The 23,236-nt window shown below is 48.4% G+C and overlaps 1 protein-coding gene across 2 annotated transcripts in view; it reads left to right on the plus strand.

Moving 5' to 3' along the window:
* Positions 1–23,236, plus strand: part of LOC134999652 (high affinity choline transporter 1-like) — a 78,958-nt gene that overhangs the window by 33,995 nt on the left and 21,727 nt on the right. For both annotated transcript variants that reach the window (XM_063951439.1, XM_063951440.1), the window contains exon 3: positions 22,114–22,269. In XM_063951439.1, the coding sequence (XP_063807509.1) occupies positions 22,114–22,269 (156 nt within the window). The remainder of the gene's footprint in view (positions 1–22,113; positions 22,270–23,236) is intronic.

Genomic DNA, 23,236 nt, shown 5'->3' on the forward strand with positions numbered 1-23,236 from the left:
ATCTCGCCCCTGAAGTAGATCTTAGTTAGCTACACACAGGTCCGCACGTTCTGTTTGTTAGTGGTTTCGGGTGGGGGGCGTCAGTGCCCTATCTCGATACCTCCTCCCCCGACTCTTAGGGATTAAAGTTATTATCAAGCATAGAGGGGTAATACCCTCGTCTGTTATATTGCATTTGTGTCCCGCCAGCGAGCTCTCTCATTTTTCTTTTCTTTGAGAGCTCAACCTTAGCAGCCGAGTATCCTGCCTACTGGATACTGTGTCTGCTTTATTCTTTTTTGTTCATCGTTCTTCTGCTCCCCTCCTCTCTTAGACTCCGGTTACAGTACACCTGTGTATTGACACCCCTGTAAGCACAGATAGTTCGATTCATTTAACTAATATTGTACGTATACGGAATCACACACTCCTATTTTGCTCTTTTTATTCTTTGTTGTTGTTTTTTTTTTTTTCTGTTTTTTTTTTTTTTTTCTATCTCTCTCGTCCATATTAGCAGAGTCCGGGACCCTAAGGATCTCCAGCGAATTACCCCCTCTTCAGCTTCAATCATGCTGCTAAAGTGCCTGTCCATTAATGTCAAAGGGCTGAACACTCCCCAGAAACGCTCTCATCTCCACAAATCTCTCAAAACATTAAAAGGTGACGTGATTTTCTTACAGGAGACACACTTGAAATCAGATTCTCATCCCTCCCTGACATCTAAACAATTTCCTATGGCCTGGTACTCCAACCATACAGCAAAAAAACATGGGGTGGCTATCTTAATAAGGGGGTCTGTCCCTTTCCAATTCCTAGACTGTAAGCACGACAATGAAGGCTGTTATGTAATGGTGAGAGGAAAAATTGGACACGAGGAGGTTACCTTGGCTAACCTGTACTCTCCAAACACTGCCCAATCCAAATTCTTTCGTAAGTTTTTCCACGACCTTTACTCATATAGACGAGGTAAAATACTTGTTGGTGGCGACTTCAATATGGCTCTCACGGGCATGGACAGGTCCGGCCCCTTGCGTAGTAGTCAAACCCCGAATTCCTCCGTATTACACAGGGGCATGGCCGAGGCTGGTTTGTTCGATGTATGGCGATTCCTTAACCCGACCACCAGGGACTATACCTTCTATTCTAATCCGCATGATGTGTACTCTCGTATTGATATGTTCTTGAGTTGTGCACCTCTCTCCCGCACCGCTCGCTTTTCCTCGATAGTCCCACTTACCTGGACTGACCATGCAGCTTTAATTGCGACATTTGACATTTTTGATATCCCTGACGGTAGACCGACATGGAGACTAAACGAGACACTATTGAAGATCCCTAAGTTCCAAGACTTAATTAAAACAGAGCTTCGGGATTATTTTGCGGTTAACGTAGAAGGTGACTGCAATATAGCCACTATATGGGAAGCCCATAAGGCGGTTATCAGGGGATCCATTATCCAATTTGCATCCCGTCGTAAGAGAATCCGAGAAAACCAAATTGCCCTGTTAACGGATAATATTGCAACATTGGATCAGGAACATAAATGCACACGCTCTAAAAAAACTCTAGCCGAACTTTCTAAAGCACGAGATGACCTACAATCCCTCTTGGCAGAGAATATTGAGCGCTCGCTTCGATGGGCCAACCAATCATTTTACGATAAAAGTAACAAGGCACATACTTTATTAGCTAACCAATTACGTGCCAAAAAAGCTAACCAATGCATCCATACTATTAGACAACCCTCAGGTAACATTACCTACGACCCCAAAAAAATTAATAGTATCTTCTTTGATTATTATAGGACACTCTATAACCTTGACCCCCCGTCCGACCCCTTAGCACAAGCCGACCAGGCACAACAATATCTAGAGTCATGCGCTCTTCCTCATATAGACGAGGAAACTAACTCTACTCTCAATGCTGATATTTCTGCTGAGGAAATTGAAGCAGCTTTGAAAACCCAGAAACCTTCGAAAGCACCTGGTCCGGATGGCTATCCGATGGTGTATTACAAAACCTTCGCCCCTCAACTCATCCCTCATATGATCTCCCTGTTTAATAAAATATTACGGGGTACGCCCTTCCATACTGACTCCACGACGTCCCGCATTATTGTAATCCCGAAGTCCGGAAAAGATCCCTCGCATTGTACAAATTACAGACCCATATCTTTGATAACTACCGATCTCAAACTTTTTGCCAAAATACTAGCAACTCGCCTGAACGCTGTGTTGCCATCATTAATAGATCCTGACCAAGTGGGATTTATCCCTGGCCGCCAGGCCTCGGACAACACCAGACGCACCATTAATTTGATTCACCAAATAAACTCGACGAAAACACCAGCGATTGCCTTGGCGCTAGACGCCGAAAAGGCATTTGATCGCATTTCCTGGCCCTTTATCTACGTTTGGCCTCCATGGTCATTTCATCACTGCAATAGCTGCCCTCTATTTCAACCCCTCATCTATGGTCCTGACCAATGGATTGAGCTCACCTCGATTTAGTTTGAAGAATGGTACTCGCCAGGGCTGCCCTCATTCGCCCCTACTTTTCGCTCTATGCATCGAACCTCTTGCGGCCCGTATTAGACTTAACTCGGACATTGGGGGGATTACAGTGGGGCAGAGCTCAAACAAAATATCTTTATTTGCGGATGACGTGCTCTTGACTTTATCTAACCCTTTGATTTCTCTTCCTAATCTACAAAAAGAATTACTACTATACGGTTCTCTCTCTGGTTACAAAATAAACCACACCAAATCTGAGGCCCTTGCATTTAATATCCCACCCCAGACCCACTTGATTCTAACCTCCTCTTTCCCTTTTCTTTGGAGACCCTCGGCTATCAAATACCTCGGCATATTCATTACTAAATCCTACTCCAGCCTATACCAGACTAATTATGTTCCTATGATTAAAACTCTCACCCAAGACCTGGATAAATGGGATAGATTATTCATTTCATGGATTGGACGGATTAACGCCCTGAAAATGAATTTCCTTCCCCGCATTCTTTACCTATTTCAGACCATCCCGATAATGGTGCCCCGAGTGACTCTGGCCTCTTTGCAATCACTGTGCAACAAATTTATCTGGGCTCACCGTAAATCTCGATTAAGACGAACACTGTTGACTAAGAGTGCTACCTCGGGCGGATTGGGATATCCTAACCTTCAATCTTATTTTGATTCCTGTCACCTTAATCACATGGTGTCCTGGCATTCCCCCCAAGGGCACAGAAAATGGGTTGATATTGAGAATTCAATATATCAGGGCGTCCCCCTCGACTCTCTTCTATGGCTCCCCAGGTCCTGCAGACCAGCCTCGGCCTATTCAATCCCCACGATTAAATTCACCCTTGGATTATGGGACAAACTCCGCAGCACCTACAATCTATCCTCATACCCCTCACCTTTAACACCTATCTGGGGACACCCTGCCTTCCCCCCAGGCTGCGAGCGAAAAATAGCGGCCCCATGGCAATCTCAGGGTATCACGAGATTTATCCATGTTAAAGGCCACTCAGCACCGACCTCTTTTGGAGATTTTCAGGAGCGCCTTGGTTTACCAGCCTCGTGTCAATACCATTACATCCAAATTCTTAGCTTTCTCAAATCTCAGCTTAAAACTACACCTTTGAAGCCACCCACATCCTTTGAACATATGTGTTTACTCTCAATCGGCAAAAAGGGGAATATCTCAACAATATACAACTCTATTCTGACCCCAGACCCCCCTGCCCGTGAACCCCATGAACTAGCCTGGGAATCAGATCTCTCCCATCTGTTGGAAGATGATCAATGGGAAGAAATCAGAATGCGCATCGCTAAAGCTTCCATTAGTGTGGCACTTAAGGAAACATGCTATAAGGTTTACACCAGGTGGTACTTAGTTCCCTCCAGACTTCATTCCATTTACCCCACGACATCAAATCTGTGTTGGAGACTCTGTGGAGAGGAGGGCACCTTTTTCCACATATGGTGGACGTGCCCCTCTATTCGCCCCTTTTGGAAAATGGTAGGAGCACTTATTGCTCAAACATGCGGACATAATCTAGACCTCTCCCCTGAAACTGCTCTACTGCATGCTCCCATACCATTGCTACCCAAAACCCAAGACAAGCTTACCATACTACTTTGCATGGTGGCTAAATCTCTGATCGCTAAATGCTGGAAAGACCATAAACCTCCCTCCAAGGCATCACTGTTGTCCAAGATTAATTATATAGCCAGTATGGAATATATTACAAGCCTGAGGAATAACACTGTGGCCCAGTTCCACAACATCTGGTCTCCTTGGTACCTCGCTCGGTCTTTATTGATGCCCGAACTATGTTGATAATGCTTATGCTACTAACTTTGCTAATACCTCTATCACCTCTGTTGTCTCCCCCTCTGTTACCAATACAGTGGACTGTTCCCATTCTCTTATTTCCCTATATGTAACTTCCCCAATGCTTCCCCTTTATTAAGATACATTCTCTAGCTTCTTCTCTCCCTTCCTTTTCTTTTTCTTTCTTACTTTCACTCTTCACAAGTTTACACTCTGTTTTGGTATAAATTTTATACTATATCGGTAAAATAAAATGAGAAAGGTCAGATACACGTCTAGAGATATGCAGGGCGCATATTACTAGTACCTGTTGGCCTATAATTTCATGGAAAGGTCTCTACTGTTCTGATTAGGTATGTAAAATGTTTGTCTTCATGTTCAATTTCCTTAACCTGCACAAGTTTGTTCTTGTTAATGTTTTGATTACTGATCAACCTCAATAAAAATTCTAACTTTAAAAAAAAAAAAAAAAACTCCGGACTCACCACTGCCAGCAGCAGTAAGTACTGTAGCTAATTCCTGAGTAGGATGGACAGGGGAAACAAACACCAAGCATAACAACTGAACACGACACACACAACTTAACACACTGTAAACATTAACACAAAAGATCAGGCCTAATATAACGCTTATAACAGGTAGACCTCCAACGACCCAAAACTTTGATATCATCGATGGGCAAATCCGCCGCTACTGCCGACGTGGCCGCACCTATATGAAAGGAATAAGTGCCAAAGTCGCGAGGGGAAAGGCCAACGCTGGCGAGGCAGCGATGCAGCATTCAACTAAACTGGTATTTAGTTAGAGGCGAGCCATCATAATGCAACAACCAAGAACCCTCCGAGGAGGGCCTGACTGAAGCATAATGAACAGCCAGAGACACTGGGCCGATGCTCAAGGAAAATGAGGGACCCAAGGAAACCCATTTCCCCCAAGACATCTGATCCGTCTTCGACCGACGAATATGACACCACAGTGACCTAACGTCAATCCGCACGTCCAAGCGAAGCAAAATTGCAGCCAACCTTTTGGAGGGGGCAACCAGCTCTGAAACCTGAAAAGCGCCGTGGTAAGCCAAAGAGAAAGCCAAACAAAACAGCAGGGACTCAAAAGCCGAGTCGGCTATGTTCTCAACTGCACCCAGTATGGCGGGGAGAAGTGACGTGTCAATGGGACGCCTGCTATCCGGGGGAACATGGACCACCTGCGCACAGCCTTTCAAGGCTTTCATAATCAGAAAGCTCTTTCTAAAATCAGGAAAAAGTAAATGCAGCCCAGGTAACGGGAGGCTACTGCTCTGGATCTCACAGAGACATAGAGCTGCCAAATAAAAGAAAGCATCTGGCGATGCCCGCTCCTACCTAAAAGCCCCAGCCCCTTGGAGAACGAGACCCACTCCGTCAAGCCTGGCGATACGCCCGAAGTTTAGTCGGGGCGATGGAATGCTCCGCTAACCCCTCCAATCCAGCTTGATCACCTGCCAAACATAAGAGGGGCAGAGAACCCCAACAATATCAGCAAGCGGCGCAAGCGCACAAAACTTTTCCCATTGGCACCTAGATAACGCATCACCCACGCCATTATCCACACCTGGGACATGTAGCGCCCAAAAGAGCACATTGTGGCGCAAGCATTGCAGTGTCAACTGAGCCAAAATGCGCAATACCAACAATGATTTGGCCCACTGATTATTGATCGCGTGCACCACGGCCAGATTATCACACCTGAACAGGATGCTGCGATCGCGCAACTGTCTGCCCCAAACTTCCACGGCTACCATGATAGGAAAGAGTTCCAACAGCAAAAGATCTGTAGTCAAACCCCTCTCAAACCAGCACCATGGCCAAGAAGCAGCGCACCAAGAACCAGGTAGATAACAGTCAAAACCCACAGACCCTCCTGCGTCCGTGAATAACTGCAAGCTAGAATTATCGATTGTAGGAGCCAATCAGATCCGAACACCATTAAAGTCGTCCAGAAACAAAGCCCAAACGGCCAAATTCCGCTTTATCTCAGAAGATAATCTAATCAAGTGATGGGACCTGGCGACCCCAGCCGTAGCCCGCTCCAACTTTCGACAAAAGAGTCTCTCATCGGGATGACTCTGCAGGCAAAATTCAACAGGACCAAAAGCGATTGGGCCTGCCGAAGCATAACCATACGCGCCGTCACACACTGCAGGATGCACTCGCGCAACTTTCCACTTTATCACGGGGCAGGCTGCAACAGCCCACCGCTTTGTCTATTTGGCTACCCAAAAAAGACAAACATGACACAGGGCCCTTCGTCTTCTCAGCTGCGATCGGGACGCCAAAATGATAGAACAAGGCCCGCAAACTAAAAAGGAGCTCTGAGCAACGATCGGAACCTGCCGGGCCAACGCAAAGGAAGTTGTCTAAGTAATTGACGAGACCCCGACCTCCCAACAAAAACTCCACACACCAATGCTATACGGAGCTGAACTTCTCAAAAAAGGCACAGGAAACAGAACACCTCATTGGCAAGCAATTGTCAATGAAATATTCGTTCCCGATGCGGAAGCCCATAAACCTAAATGAATCAGGATGAAGCTGGAGCAGACGAAAAGCCGATTCAATGTCAATCTTAGCCATGAGGGCCCCAGGCCCGTAGCCCCGAACCATATCCAGAGCATCGTCAAACGACGGGTAGACCACCGAACAATACTCGGGTGGAATGGCGTCGTTAACAGAATGCTTTGACGGGTAAGAAAGATGTTGAATGAGCCTAAGCTTACCCAGAGCCTTCTTCAGAACAATGCCCACCGGTGAAATAACCAAATTCTCCAACAGGGGGTTGCGATAAAGGACCCGCCATGAGGCAAAGCTGGATCTCCTTCTCCACCTTGTCACGTAGTACCTCAGGAAAAGACCGGGCCGTTTACAGATTCCGAGAAGAGCCAACGTGAACTTCACCCCAAACTGGTAACCGAAAACCATAACTAAAACTCTCAATAAGGAAACACACTACATCTTGATCCTCAAACCAAGACAACCATTTAAGCATAGCTCCTGACCGTACTGGGGAAGGAGCCCTACTTAGAGGACGCTGCAGTCGCGGGCTTGGCAGGCCCGGTATAACTTGCCTTCGGGGCAGAGCACCCGCCTCGAAAGCAGTTGGAGGCGGGGTGGGCCCCACCGCAACACAAGCAGAGGTGTTGAAACCGACACCGTTGCCCGACGGGACATGTGGCATTATTAAAGGCAAAGCGTTTTCCTTTCTCTGGACCAGGCCCTTGTGAACGAGTAGGTGCGCTGAAACGCCTAGCCTGGGGAGCCTCCCCATAGGTCCGGGACGCCCCCGGGTTAACCGGCGTGAAGTCTGCGGTAGCCCGCGAGACCTCCTTCTCATCCTGCCGTGCCCTGGTAAACATCCATCCACACTTCAACGTTTTTACAGCCAAAGTCTATGACATGCAAACAATCCTGCTTGCGCCTACACTTGTCGTCGTATACCCTCCAGGCAACCCCAGAATACCTGCGCGGCATATCATGAATCATGTGTATATAGCGGATTATGTTACTGTGTTCACTCTGCCGATCCTCCAGATAACGGGCTGCGAAAACGCGGAATCCAGCCAACCAAGCATCATAAGACTGAAAGGCTTCCACTCCAATCCCACCTTTCGCTCTAGCGGCCTTAAACTCCTTCTTGGCATCATCGGTCAAAGTGAAAACATCAACATAGTTGCCTTTTTTAATTTTCTTGCCGCAACTCCCACGCAGCCCGCGCAACAAAGCCGTGTAGTAACAATGGGCCAAATTCAGATTTGATCACAGCAGCAAATTTGTTAGCAGTTTATCAAAATCATGTGCACTGCAGAGTGGAGGGGGGGGGGGGGAGGGGGGCAGATATAACATGTGCAGAGAGAGTTAGATTTGGGTGAGGTGTGTTCAACTGAAATCTAAATTGCAGTATACAAATAAAGCAGCGAGTATTTACCCTGCACAGAAACAAAATAGCCCACCCAAATCTAACTCTCTCTGCAAATTTTATATCTGCTACACCTGCAGTGCATATGATTTTGCTCAACTGCTAACAAATTTGCTGCTGCGATCACCTCTGAATTACCTCCAATGGAAGACACCTGGCAGGTTGCGTCGCTTCCGTTCCCTGCGGGAGAACTCAAAGGCCCTCTTGCGCTTGGCACCGTGTTTGCGTTTGCCCGCTTTCTTCTTCACATATCTGGCCGCACATTTGCGGGTCCGCGCTGCGCTACTGACTGAAGATCTGAGTGAAGAGGAAGAGGAACTGGCCCGAGAGAAAGAAGAGGAAAAAGAGCACTACAGTTCCCTGACAGACTCACCGTACTCCTCACCTGACGTGTCCGGCCGACCGTTCGCAGATGCAGAATCACCCTCAACGTCCAGCGGCTCATCCGAGTCCTCCTCATGATCTGAAAAACAAGGCAAGTCCGACTCCGGAGCCCCAGAGCCGGGGAACAGGTAAGAAACCGACACAGCGGACGGCACCCTATTTCTCGGATTGGACCTAAAGGCAGCAACCCCAGAGCCCCACCCCCTACAGCCAGAACCGCCTGCAGTCGGTGCCATGACCGACACTAGAGGGGCGAGATCGGCCGCCATAGAGGAAAAAGCTGCAGACAACTGGCAGGGGTCAAATGCAGAAGGCGATTGACCCGTTGATTCGAGGGCACCCATGAACCCCTGCGGCCACTACCCGACCGCCCCGAGGGAAGGGATACAGAATCGGAATCTGCACACCCAGCCCCCGGGTCACGGAGGTCATGAGAGGAATGGCTGGTCATGGCAGCATTAGGAGTCATGGGTCTCCCCTCACTAAAATGGCCACCATTTCACACTGCCCCATCCCTGTCAAGGGAACCCAGGGAGGCATCATCACTGGCCTGGCGCCCCCCCCCCCCCCCCCCCCCCCCCCCCGTGGCAGGGCCCTCACCCGGCATCCAGAAGCTGTCGCACGCCCGCCCTGCGCGGCTCCAAGCGGGGCCCGGACAGCGGCACCCACCTGTCCGTCCCCTGCAGCCGGCCTCGCCTGCCGCTCTCTGCTCCCTGCTGCAGTGCCAGACGCGGCAGCAGAGACGGGGAACCCGCGGCCGTCCACAAACCACGCGGCTGTGCAGGCAAGGGAGGGCAGAGGAGGACAGAAGGGGATCATCCAGGGCCGCGGTTAGGCCATACACGGAACCCGCGATGTACCGGCCGGGACGCACGCAGAATGCCAGGGGCGCGACAAAGCCATGAATCAGCAGCAGCAGCAGGGGAGCACTGAATATATATAAATAATACAACCCTAGCCTCACTTCTAAAATTATATATGCATATATTTCATTGTCATTTATTTGGAATCACACATTTCTTAGCAGTCATACCCAGGATTAGAACCCATGCCCTGTTACTCTGCTGAAAGCAGACACCTTACTGAGGAATCCATTCGCACAGCCGATTGCAAGGAGATTGACAGGAAGAGGGCGTTTGTTGGTGGCAACTGACCGTTTTCTGGGAGTGTTTGGGAAAACGCAGGCATGTCCAAGCGTTTGCAGGGTGGATGTCTGACGTCTATTTCGGTACCAAAAAGACTGAAGTGATCGCATGGGCTGAGTAAGTCCAGAGCTACCCAGAAACTGCAAAAAACTTTTTCGTCCCGCTTGGCTGCACTACACTCCCCTGTGGGCGGCGACTATGCGTTTGCACGGCTGCAGAAAGTAGCTAGCGAGCGATCAACTCGGAATGAGGGCCAATGCCAGAGGACTTACCCTGACTCCAAGAACAGGAAAAAGAGGAAGCTCATCCTTTTCTCACCCCATGTAGGGGGTAATTTTGAGTTGCTCGCAGCAGGATTTTTGTTAGCAATTGGGCAAAACCATGTGCACTGCAGGGGGGCAGATATAACATGTGCAGAGAGAGTTAGATTTGGGTGGGTTATTTTGTTTCTGTGCAGAGTAAATACTGGCTGCTTTATTTTTACACTGCAATTTAAATTGCAGATTGAACACACCCCACCCAAATCTAACTCTCTCTGCACATGTTATATCTGCCCCCCCTGCAGTGCACATGGTTTTGCCCAACTGCTAACAAAATTCCTGCTGCGATCAACTCAGAATTACCCCCATCAAGCAGCTAGCTTCTACCAACTCAAATCGCTATTGGATAGCTTAGTCACCTGTCTCCCACAATGACATCCCCAGCCTATGGATGTTTAACCCTCTCCACTCCTATTTCAGTCATTTCGTTCTTTGGAGACAGGACATTATTTTGCTGCTCTGTTCTGTACATGATTATGCTTCGAAATCAAATTGTATCCAATTTAGAGCAGATCGGAAAACCAATTAGTGTGAGAGAAACAGGAGAGATTTTACTTAACCTTTCTGTGTCCCCAATAATACTGTATATTTCTCAGCATTGGGCAGATAGCTTCAATTATACACCTCTATATAATAAAACTGCTCTTTACTTTATATTTAATGGAAAGGACGTGGTGCTCTGATTGGTGAACTAAGAAAAACAGTCCCTTAAATACATACCTCCCAACAGAAGAAGTGGTCATGGTGCATGGTCTGGGGATTATTCATGCATTGTTTTTGCAGATCTACAGTAGTTGAGTTTTGGGTAGAATATGGGAGGGACTTATTTGTGTCCCAAATTTGCATTTTTATGTGTCAGAAGGTCCACTGTGCCTAATTCAGATCGGATCGCACGCTAGCAGTTTTTTTCAGCGCTGCAATCAGGTCAGAACTGCGCGAGTATGCACCGCAAATCGCAGGCTTGTTGCACGGGTACAAAGCGGATCGTTGCTGTGTGATGGCTTTTACGAAGAATCCATTTGCACAGCCGATCGCAAGGTGATTGACAGGAAGAAGGCGTTTGTGGGTGGTAACTGTCTGTTTTCTGGGAGTGGTTGGGGAAACGCAGGCGTACCTAAGCGTTTGCAGGAGGGGTGTTTGACGTCAATTCCGACCCCGGAAAGGCTGAAGTGATTGCAGCGGCTGAGTAAGTCCTGGGCAACTCAGAAACTGCACAAAGTTATTTTGTAACGCTCAACTTGCACAGCTACAATACACTCCCTTGTAGGCAGGGCCGTAACTAGGTGTGTGCAGCACCGCCCCCCCCCCCCCCTTCCCCCCCGCACAGCCGCAGGCACTGTCAGTACTCAGTACTCACTGTCAGCGCTGCTGCCGCCAGTCCCGCCTGGACTCTGTTTAATTAGATTGGGGTTTTGAAGTGGGATTTCAGCCGTTCTTTTTCTGGCCACCATACTCTTTCTCTTAACTATCCAAATTAATATAATTTGATTTCTGTTTTTTCAAGTTAGTAGATTTTATTAATAAATAGTTAACAACTTTCTGCCAAAATACAGTCTCTGTGTCATTTTTTTTATAGTATAAGTTGTTTTTGAATGTTTCACTGTCATGAGGGAAGTATGGCCCTCAGCCATTAGGAGGTTTAAAAAGGTAGAAAATCTTTCATAATCTACTATAGGCCCTCATTCCGAGTTGATCGCTAGCTGGCTAGTTTTAGCAGCCGTGCAAACGCTATGCCGCCGCCCACTGGGGAGTGTATTTTAGCTTAGCAGAAGTGCGAACGCCTGTGCAGCCGAGCTCTGCAAAAACGGTTTGTGCAGTTTCTGAGTAGCTCTAAACCTACTCAGCGCTTGCGATAACTTCAGCCTATTCGTGTCCGGATTTGACGTCATACACCTGCCCAGCGAACGCCCAGCCACGCCTGCGTTTTTCAGACACGCCTGCGTTTTTGGAAACACTCCCTGAAAACGGTCAGTTGACACCCAGAAACGCCCCTTGTTTCCTGTCAATCTTCTTGCAGCCGTCAGTGCGACTGAAAACTTCGCTAGAACCTGTGCACAACCACAATGGGCTTTGTACCCGTACGTCGCGCGTGCGCATTGCGGGGCATACACATGCGCAGAAATGCCGATTTTTAGCCTGATCGCTGAGCTGCGAACAACTGACAATGACCCCCATAATGCAATACTGTTAGACAATGAAGAGTAAACTAACAAATATATATATTTTAACAAAATTAAAGAGAGTTTTTCACTTACTGTATCATCTTATTGGTAATGTGACATTGATGCATGAGGCTGCATATCTTGCATCAACTTGCTAAAATATGGTTCCAAATCACTGAGGTACGTGTGAAGGCAGTATTTTAAATGTGCATCCATTTAAATGGCTATTGTAAATAGTTGCTGACAGTCTGGTTGCCTCCTCCAGGAGGAAGAGGAGGAGGCAGCTAGGTGTGCGTGGCGCGGCACAGGTGAGGGGGCATGATGGAGAGGAGCAGGAGGCGTGGCCACGAGATTGCGTTATCGTGGCCTTGCCCCCGCTACACTATACTGAGATTAACTGCATAGTGGGGTAGGGGGCGGGATCACGATGATGCAAATTGCGTCATCAGCACCCCCGCTGCGAGGGATATATGAGTGTTTCTCCTGTGAGTGCGGGGGCTTGGCTGCTGGCTGAGAGACTTGCCAACTTTTCCGGTAGGTCGGGAGCGCCACCTGTTTTTCAGGAGCCTCCTGGCCATTCCGGGAGAGTAGGAAAGTATGCTATTGTATCTGGATTAAATTATCTTAATTTGAGAGAAAGTGGATTCATAAAGGTAGGTTTCATCCAAAAGATACCGTCAAATGAAGAGTTAGTGATCTTTCTGAGGGATATCAAATAGGGTATCCGGTCTCTGGGTCAACCACACTTAGGTCGACAATGTCTAGGTTGACCACTATTGGTCAACAGTAACTAGGTCGACAGGGTCTCTAGGTCGACATGTTCTAGGTTGACAGGCCAAAAGGTCGACATGAGTTTTTCTAAATTTTTATTTAAAAAAAAAACTTTTTCATAACTAATGATCAACGTGGACTACGATTGGGGATAGTAACCTGTGCCGAGTGCAGCGGTAGCAGAGCAGCGAGCCATGCGAGGGGACACGGTGCACTAATGGGGTTTCCCGGTCACTGTACGGAGAAAACGACACAAAACCCCCCCAAAACTCATGTCGACCCTTTGACTTGTCGACCTAGAACATGTCGACTAGAACATGTCGACCTAGAAACCCTGTCGACCTAGAATCCCTGTTGACAATTCTAGGTCGACCACTAGTACTGTCAACCATTAGTGGTCGACCTAGACATTGTCAACCTAAGTATGGTTGACCCTCCAAACCACACCCATCAAACATTAGGTCGACCACTATTGGTCAACAGACACTAGTTTTTTTGGTGTCATTTTCTTCGTAAAGTGACGGGGAACCCCAAATAGTGCACCGTGTCCCCTCGCCATGCTTCAGGCAAGGTTACTATTCCCAGTCGTAGTCCACGTGAATCGTAAAGTATAAAAAAGTTAAAAAAAAATATTTGTATTTATGAAAAAAAATACGTCGACATTTTCATGTGTCGACCTTTTTCAAATCGACATAATGCTCATATCGACCTTTTCCAGGTGTCGACCAATAGTGGTCGACCTCATGACTATCGACCTAAGTGAGGTCGACCTTAGGAACGTATCCAGTGCTTAAAGTGGTCCTAGAGAGGTGGTGGAACTCACCCCACCCCCCTCCGCACGGCACCCATGTAATAAAGGTATTATGTGCACCGTAGGTGCGCGCCCCAAAAAGGGGCATGGTCTCAAAAAGAAAGGGGCGTGGTCACACAATAGTAATAATGCCCACAGTAGTAGAACCCTGTAATACACATAATGCCCACAGCAGTAGTGCCCCTTATACAATGCCCACAGTAGTAGTGCTCCTTATGCAATGTCCACTGTACTGGTAGTGCCCACAGTGGTAGTGTCCCTTATATAGAGCCCATAGTAGTGGTGTCCCTTATGCAATGCCTGCAGTAGTAGTGCCCCTTATGTCCCCAGGAGCAATGCCCCTTATGAAGTGCCCCCTTTACAATGCCCTCGTTAGTAGTGCCCGCAGTAGTAAGGCCCTTAATGGTAATGCCCCTGTGCAGTATTGCCCCCAGTAGTAATGTCCCCTGTAGTAATGCCCCCAGTCGTTTTAGTCCCCTGTAGTTTAGCCCCAGTAGTTATGCCCTCCATGTAGTTATGCCCCCAGTGGTAATGCCCCTGCAGTTATGACCCCAGTAGTTTACCCCCCTTTAGTTTAGCCTCCCAGTGGTAATGCTCCCAGTAGTTTAGCCCCCATGTAGTTTGCCCCCACTAGTTAGACCCCGTTAATAATGCCCCCAGTAGTAGTGCCCCCCTGTAGTTATGCCCCCAGTAGTTTAGCCCCCTTGAAGCTTGCACCCTTGTAGTTTAGCCCCCAGTAGTAATGCCCCCAAGTCATTTAGCCCCCAGTAGTTTGCCCCCAGTAGTAATGCCCCTGTAGTTATGCCCCCAGTAGTAATGCTCCTTTAGTTATGCCCCCATTAGTAATGAAGCCCTGTAATTTGCCCCCAGTAGTAATGCTCCCCTGTAGTTAGCCCCCAGTAGCTTGCCCCCTTGTAGTTTGCCCCCCTGTAGTTTGCCTCAGTAGCTTGCCCCTTGTAGTTTGCCCCCAGTAGCTTGCCCCCCAGTAGATGCGCCACTAATACATTCACACATATGAAAACAAAAAACACCAAACTCACCAAGCCCCGCTCCCACGTCTGACCGTAGCAGTCTTCCTGGTGTCGGCTCTTCGGCACTATGGGAGAGACGTCATGACGTCTCTCCCATAGCACGCACTGACAGATCCGGAAGCCGGAACTCAGTGGTGAGCTCCTGCCGCCGGCTTCCACTGTGTGGAGAGAGAGCCGGGCGCCCGTTGGTAACACAATCTCAGTGGGCACTCGGAATCTCCCTGCAGCGCTGGGCACACGTCGGGTTAGGTGAGACAGAGGCGGAACTTCGTTCCGTCTCCAAGTGGAACTGACAGAACGCAGTTCCGCCCTGTTCCGGGCTCCGGCTCACTTTAACCCCTGACCATATCCCTTCAGAGCAAGTCTGATTTTTTTCCTAAAAAGTTTTTGAAAAAATCACTGGGACTTGCTCTGGCACAATAGCGGCACCCTCCCTGAGGACTTATTAAGTAATTGGAAGTTTCCAATTAGTTTAATTGGTCTGTATTTACTTACCTTCCAAAGCGATGTCTTCTTCTCCAGTGCTGGGAGCTGGTCTCCTGCAGCAGCGGTGAGTATGTAAGCTGTGTGAGTGTTTGCAAGTGTGTGTATGAGTGTCCGTGAGTGTGTGTATGGGTGAGTGTGTGTGACTCCCGGTGTGTGTGTGTGTGGGGGGGGGGGAGTGAGCTGCTAGGAGAACTACATATCCCCGTGTTATATCAACCCCTGTGATGGTGCAGTGTCGTACCTGTATTTCCAGAGGACGCTGTCTGACTCAGGGCCTCTCGTAGCTTCTTCCGCAGGAGCCTGTGGCAGGGGACTGGACACCCCAAAGAGGACCCCATGGACAAAGGAAATGCAAATTGATGGTGACAGCAAGTTTATTAACTCAGAAAAAAAAAGGATAGTCACAGTTTCAATGAATTCAAGTGTTGACTAGTAATCAAGTTTACCTCAAAAGGCCCACTTCCGAATATCACATATCATTTGCGTAGTAGGCATAAATGTATCACAACATCAGCATAAGTGTTTTTCTCAAAACAGTAAAACCCCACACAAAAAGAACATTTAGTAAGGCTGATTCAAGAATGTTCAAACAGTATACTAACGAGCCACTAGGTGGCGATATGAACTCAAATAAGGAAGTCTCTGACGCTATATACAATCCTGAAAAGTCCAAGTGAAAGTTTAGATGAATCACAAAAGTCACTTTGCATATGGGAGTGAGTTGCGGAGAACTGAAGGTGGTAATTGGCAAGGGCCAGCGTAGTAACTGTTTGTGAAAAAGAATGTTAACGTTAACTAGTAGGCTTTGTAGAAGAGTCAGGCATTAGGATGACAACATGCAGTTAATATCTGGGCTTTGTTAGGAGATAGGCAGGAGAACAGTCTGCAGGCAATGTGGGAAGTCTTATGCAATGCTGGGATGTAAGCTCAGGGGACTACCTCTTGCAGGGTCTCTAGGGAGACAGAGGCTGACTAGATTCGTTGTGTGAATGCACCCCTCACTAAGGGACTTATCTCTTAGGCAATGTGTCTCTCTTTAATTACAGCTTTGGGGAACTGGGACACATGGAGGGTACCTGGCTCCTTTGATTAGATGACGGTAGTGGCGCAGCTGCGGCTGCTGTGCTTCTCCGGTGCTGCTGCGGCTGCTGGGATCCCCCTTAACTCTGCTGCGGCTGGCGGCTCCTCTCCCCGCCCAGCGTCTGCGTGTCCCGACGGGTGATGCGCTGCTGCGGCGGGCGGCTCTGCTCCCTGCTGGCTGTGTGTAACGGCCGGTCTCCTCTCCCCGGCTCGGCGGCCTCACGATGCGCGGCTGCGGCTGGCGGGTCTCTTCCCGAGGGTCGGTGCTGCTGGCGGCTGTATCCCTCCTGCTTGCCGAGTGCAGCAGCGGCGAGGGCTCCTCACGCTCTGGACAGGCAGTCTCATCCTTCCTCTCCGCTGCAAGTCTTCACCCGCTTCCTCTCCCGCCCGAACACTCCCGGGCGCCGGACTTGTTCCTCCTCTCCTCACGGTCAGCTCCTCCTCCTTTCTCTCGCACCTTTTCTCTCCTCCGATGCCCAGCACTCCAGGGATTCCCGCTCTCCTGAAAACACCTGGACACTCCTGGGTCCCAGTGGCTTCCATCTCAGCCCTCTCTAGGGCCGTTGCTAGGCAACCGGAGAGAGGTGTTTTAACCCTGTCAGGGTCTTCCAATGGCAACTTATCAGGTAGCCGGAGCTACAATTGGGGCTAGTATGTATAAATGGTACCCCAAACGTGGGTATCACAACTGCCACCCTTGGGCCTACCAGCAGCTCCAAAGCCTCCCAGCAGCACCCTCCCAAGTAAAAAGATGGAGGGGGGGCCACTGGGAGCTGCGGAGACCACTGGAGGGGTGAGTTTCAGTTTTTTTTTTCAGTGCTGAAATCCCTGCAGATCATACTTGCCTACTCTCCCGGAATGGCCGGGAGGCTCCCGAAAATCGGGTGACCCTCCCGGCCCTACGGAAGAGCAGGCAAGTCTCCCGGTTTTTCAAATTCCTCCCTGCCCGGCCGCCCACTTTGAGAGTAAAGTGGGCGGTCCGGACAGTAGATAACGCGATTCTTGTTGAATCGTGTCATCATAGTCACGCCCCCTGCTGTAAAATGCCGGTTATCGCGGCATTACAGAGTGGGGGGGCATGGTTTAAACGTGTGACGCTATAACCCCACCCTCATTCCGCCTCCTCCTCCTCCCCGCCCCATTCCGCCTCCTCCCCGACCCGTTCCGCCTCCCCGCCCCCTCCTCTCGACATTGCCCAGCCCCTCCACTGAGCCGTCCTGGCAGCTCTCTCCCGGAGAGAGCTGCCAGAAAGTAGGTAAGTATGATGCAGATCATCTTATCTCTGCAAGTAGTCTATTGCTATCAGTCCTCCGAAAAGTAGAGATATGTGTCAGACCATTTCTACTTGTTTTGGTTTTGGCTCTAATTCGGCGTCCAGTTTGAATTTGGAGTTCAGTTGTAACTGGTTTTGAGTTTACATTTTTTTCAAAAATTGACTTGATTTGTGCCTATTTTGTTCCTAGAGTATTATTAACCTCAATAACATTAATGTACAGTCATTTTCACCCAATTTTAAGTACCTCACAGCTCACAATACAATATTTTTTTCATCCAGTTTATGCCAAAAAGCTGCACCGAGCTATCTGGCTGAGTAAAGGTGGGTACACAAGCAGACAAACAATTAGGAAGCTGCTCAATCATACCTGGAGGTAATTATATATCAGGTGCTGGAAGGGGGAGGGGTCACATACAAACAACAGACAAAGAGGAAGGGGGGTGCAAATCCCCAACCCCCAAATTCCCTTCCGCACACTGAGAATTACCTGTAACAATCCCTGAACCTATCTGGTAATAAAATTCAGAGAATTTGTCACAAATGTTTGCAAACACATGTTTAGCTGCTGGCCACTTCACGGCTTCTCTGATACAGCAGTCCTAACCTACATAAAAGCAGTGCCCACTTGGGGGTTGGGGATTTGCACCCCCCGTCCTCTTTGTCTGTTGTTTGTATGTGACCCCTCCCCCTTCCAGCACCTGATATATAATTACCTCCAGGTATGATTGAGCAGCTTCCTAATTGTTTGTCTGCTTGTGTGCATGAGGCATTGAATGGGAGCAGCATTTGGAAGGCATGCTGTTCCTTGTAGTGCCAATGGGAGATCCTGGGGGTGGCTCCCGGGTAAGTTAGCTCTCTGTTTGGAAGTGTTTTAGTAAAAGCCTTTATCATGAGGCGTACTGTGACAAATTACATGGCCCTATGTGGGCACTGCTTTTATGTAGGTTAGGACTGCTGTATCAGAGAAGCCGTGAAGTGGCCAGCAGCTAAACATGTGTTTGCAAACATTTGTGACAAATTCTCTGAATTTTATTACCAGATAGGTTCAGGGATTGTTACAGGTAATTCTCAGTGTGCGGAAGGGAATTTGGGGGTTGGGGATTTGCACCCCCCTTCCTCTTTGTCTGTTGTTTTTAAAGGTGGGTACACACTGCCAGATATAGCTGCAGATAAATCTATAGGCGGATCGGGCAGTGTGTTGTGCATACACATTTTCCGATCCGTTGGGGACTGACGTCATGAACTGGGCGGGCGTGTGCACACGCCCGCTCAGTTCAGCTGTCAATCACCGCCACATGCTGCAGCATGTGTACGGGCGGTCGGCTGATTGCCCGTACACAGACAGCGATGTGCCAATATATCGGTAGATATATTGGCCATCGGCTGTGCTGCAGGGCTGACGCAATATGTCTGTGAACGACGGAGTTCACAGACATATCGCCCGTACACATTGGCCGACAGACCTGCGATATATTGGCCGTTCAATAGAACGGCCGATATATTGGCCAGTGTGTACGGTCCATTGGTCTCATGAATTACACAGGTTCTGTTGCTGATGAAAAGTAAACCAGGTGAAATGCAGACTTGAAGTCAGACAGCCACAGAACCTGTGTAATTCATGAGTGTCCCGGTTTAAAGGGATAGTATGGCAAGCCTATATACTGTATGACAGGGGCTCCCAACTATGGGCCTCAAGGCACACTAACAGTCCAGGTTTTAAGGACAGCCATAGTTGAGCATAGGTGACTTAATTAGTACCTACTCTAAATATAACACGTGCAGAGAGAATTAGATTTGGGTGGGTTGTATTGTTTCTGTGCAGGGTAAATACTGGCTGCTTTATTTTTACACTGCAATTTAGATTTCAGTTTGAACACACCCCACCCAAATCTAATCTCTCTGCACATGTTACATCTGCCCCACCTGCAGTGCACATGGTTTTGCCAATTAGCTAACAAATTTGCTGCTGCGATCAGTTCTGAATTAGGCCCCTAGCCTGTTAGGGGTATGTTTACTAAAGTGCTGGTTTTTAGAAGTGGAGATGTTGCCCATAGCAACCAATCAGTTTCAATCTATTATCTTATAGAATCTAGAATAATAATAGCTTGAATCTGATTGGTTGCTTTGGGCAACATCTCCACTTCTAAAAACCAGCACTTTAGTAAATGTACCCCTTAGTGTGCCTTAAGACCAGTGGTTGGAATACACTAGCGTATACTATATATGAATTTAATTCTAGCACAGAATGTACTTTACAATAATTACACAGTTAAAATGCAAATACTCTGCATCACCATCTGGCGGTCACGAGTGTAAACAGTTTTTGCAGGAATAAATGTGTCTTTGTCCCAGGTTCGGTATGATTTACCACCAGTCAGGAGACCGCCGCCGGAGTCCCGACAGGTGGAATGCCGACAGCGAGCACAGCGTGGGTTCGCTGTGCTCGCTACGCATCACGCACCGTGGGGAGTGACATTATTATATTTCCCCTCGGGTGGTGGCGTGGACCACCACCCGAGTGGGATTACGGGGCCTCGGTCGGGATTCCGTCCGCCGGCATTTCACCGGCTGTTGTGATTCCAGCGGCGGAATCCTGAATGCCGGGATCCCGGCAGCCAGTAAATTAACCGCATCCCTTTCCTCCGGACTGCATTCATTTGCATGAACTCAGACTTTATTACAATGCCTCCATAGGTTGCAGAGTCATACTTAATGATCTGGGCATGCACAGAGCGAAATAACACAGGGTACACTATGCAATCCGCGTGGCACTCACTTAGCATAAGACCAATGTGTCTGTCTCTTGATGAATGAGCCCTGTACAATTGTCTGATGATCTTCTAGGACTCACTCACAATCTGGAGAGCATACATAGCAAACTGGACCCCACCATGGGAAAGTACTTCACAATAGCATACTGTACCTTCCGAGTCCCAGCTGTACTGGTGTCAGCGGGACCGCTATTTGGGCACCGTTCCGCTGTCCCCGGGTAGAAAGGGCAGGTTGGGAGAGCCAGTGATCACCATTGCTCTGCTCTGCATGGCATTTAAACACTGCAGGAAGATGAGCCAGGGGCTGCCCAGCTGCTTGGAAAGCGCTGAGCACGCACCCAAAGTCACGCAGACAGGGAATTATACTAAGCCACACCCCCTTTATTTCAGGTCACGCTCCTCCATCCGAGGCCACACTAGCTTTCTGAGGAGTTGCAAGCACCTACGGCACGCAGAGGTCCCGATCTCCAGCAAGATGGGTCGACTCGTGTGGCTGGCAGGGATGGGAGTGGTGAGATGGGTCATACATCCGGCTATTGGGACTTGGGTTAAGTGAGAAAACCTGCTCACCCTGGTATTGTGCAAAGCCAAGGTTAAGGGGTACATTTACTAAGCAGTGATAAAAGCGGAGAAGTGAGCCAGTGGAGAAATTTCCCCATCAACCAGTCAGCAGCTCTGTATCATTTAATAGTATGCAAATTATAGATGTTAGTTCAGTGCTGATTGGTTGCCATGGGCAACTTCTCCACTGGCTACTTCTCTGCTCTTATCACTGCTTAGTAATGGTATTGTGTAAAGCCAAGACTAAGACACAAGGGGAAATTTATCAAAGGTTAGAGAGAGTGGGGCCTGATTTATACCCCTTGGTGTTGTGACATAATGGAGGGATTTTTTTACCATTGCACATGTGCCAAAGCCGTACTGTGCAGCGATTAATTAGCGCACGTCATTGCAAATTTGTTCGAAGCTGGAGAGTCCCCAGTGTCTTAGCAAAGCCTCCCATATGCTCCATATACCCCCCAATATTGAACAAAACCACCCCATATTACACAGGCCCATGATGGAAACCCGAACTCCACTGCATAAGACATCCAAGTGTTACCCCAGTGACGCGTGATCTGTGCTCTGTCTACTGTGGGTCCGATTCGCAATGAAGAAAATCACGCAATGTACAGATGTAGCCTGCTGATGGTCTCGTAGAGTGATCCTCAGATGCAGCGGTGGACCACATGTGGAGAGTCTGAGACGCACGCACGTACCAGCCTACCTCACACACAAGCATCACTGCTGCTCCCAAGGAACCGGCAGCTGTGCTCTTTCCATCCGAACCTGAATCAGACCCAGTAAGCGGAACCAGGTGGACGTTCACAACTATGATCTTCTTTTGAGGTGTTATTAGCACTAACTTCTGTACCTTTGCTTGATGGATAGGCCTAAGAGGACCAGGTCCCTTAAAAAAAGAATAATCCCCTCGGTAATTAATACAGTATAAGGACTGAAAAACATAATATATCACAAAGTATAATAACAATGTACAGTATGTTGACTGTGTTCTTGCTAATGAATATGTTCTGTTACCTCACTACCTCATGTTGCCTTATCTTGCAGGTGCGATGTTCTTTGTTAAGCCAATGAGATCTAAAAACTATGTGACAATGATGGACCCTCTACAGGAAGCGTTTGGGGACAAAATGGGAAGCGTTCTGTTTATTCCACCACTTCTGGGCGACATTTTTTGGTTTGCATCAATTTTGGCATCTTTAGGTGAGTTCTCGTATATAACCAGGTTATAGTCCTGCAAGGTCCGTCCTGAGCCAGATGTCCCTCCCAATCCGGAGGACAGAGAGTGAGGGACGAGACACAGTCAGGAAGTGAGCTGGACAAAAGATGTTGACAGCCGTGGGAGGAGGAGAAACATGAGACCCCTAGACCCTTGTGTATGTTTGGTCCAATATTATAGTAAATAAACAAATCAGTAGATTCCAGAGGGCAGTACTTAAGTAAGGACCCCATTTAATAACGGACATTAATAGCTATTAAACAGGATTTTCTGAGTTTATAACCACGTTTTTGGCTTTAGTACATTCCGCCCCCCATCGGGGAATTGATGTCAGTCACCCGCCCTGCAAACGCTTGGACACGCCTGCGTTTTCCCTACCACTCCCAGAAAACGGTCAGTTGACACCCATAAACGCCCTCTTCCTGTCAATCTCTTTGCGATCGGTTGTGCGAATGGATTAGTCGCTAGAAGCCTTGCACAGCAACGATGCTGTTTGTACCCGTACGACACCCGTGCGCATTGTGTGCATATGCATGCGCAGTAGTAACCTGATCGCTACGCTGCGAAAATCAGCAGCGTGCGATCAACTCAGAATGACCCCAAAAGTACCAGCCAATCGGCTCCTAACTGCCATGCCACAGGCTGTGTTGAAAAAATGGCAGTTAGGAGCCGATTCGCTGGTACTTTATCTCCCGCGACTTTATCTCCATCCAATGCTTAGTAAATAGACCCTTATATTTCCTATCACTTGGACACACATACACACTAGGGTTATTTTTTTGCCTGCAGCCAATTAACCTGCCAGTATGGTTTGGAGTGTGGTAGGAAACAGGAGCCCCCAGAGTAGGGATGTATTCAAAATGGCAGCAGAATTCCAACATCAGACATTTTACCAGCGGTCGTAATTCCGACCTCCCCTCCATAATTCCCACTCAGTTGGTGGGTCCACGC

The sequence above is a fragment of the Pseudophryne corroboree genome, chromosome 2 (assembly GCF_028390025.1).
Source record: "Pseudophryne corroboree isolate aPseCor3 chromosome 2, aPseCor3.hap2, whole genome shotgun sequence".
In the NCBI taxonomy this organism is placed as follows: domain Eukaryota; kingdom Metazoa; phylum Chordata; class Amphibia; order Anura; family Myobatrachidae; genus Pseudophryne; species Pseudophryne corroboree.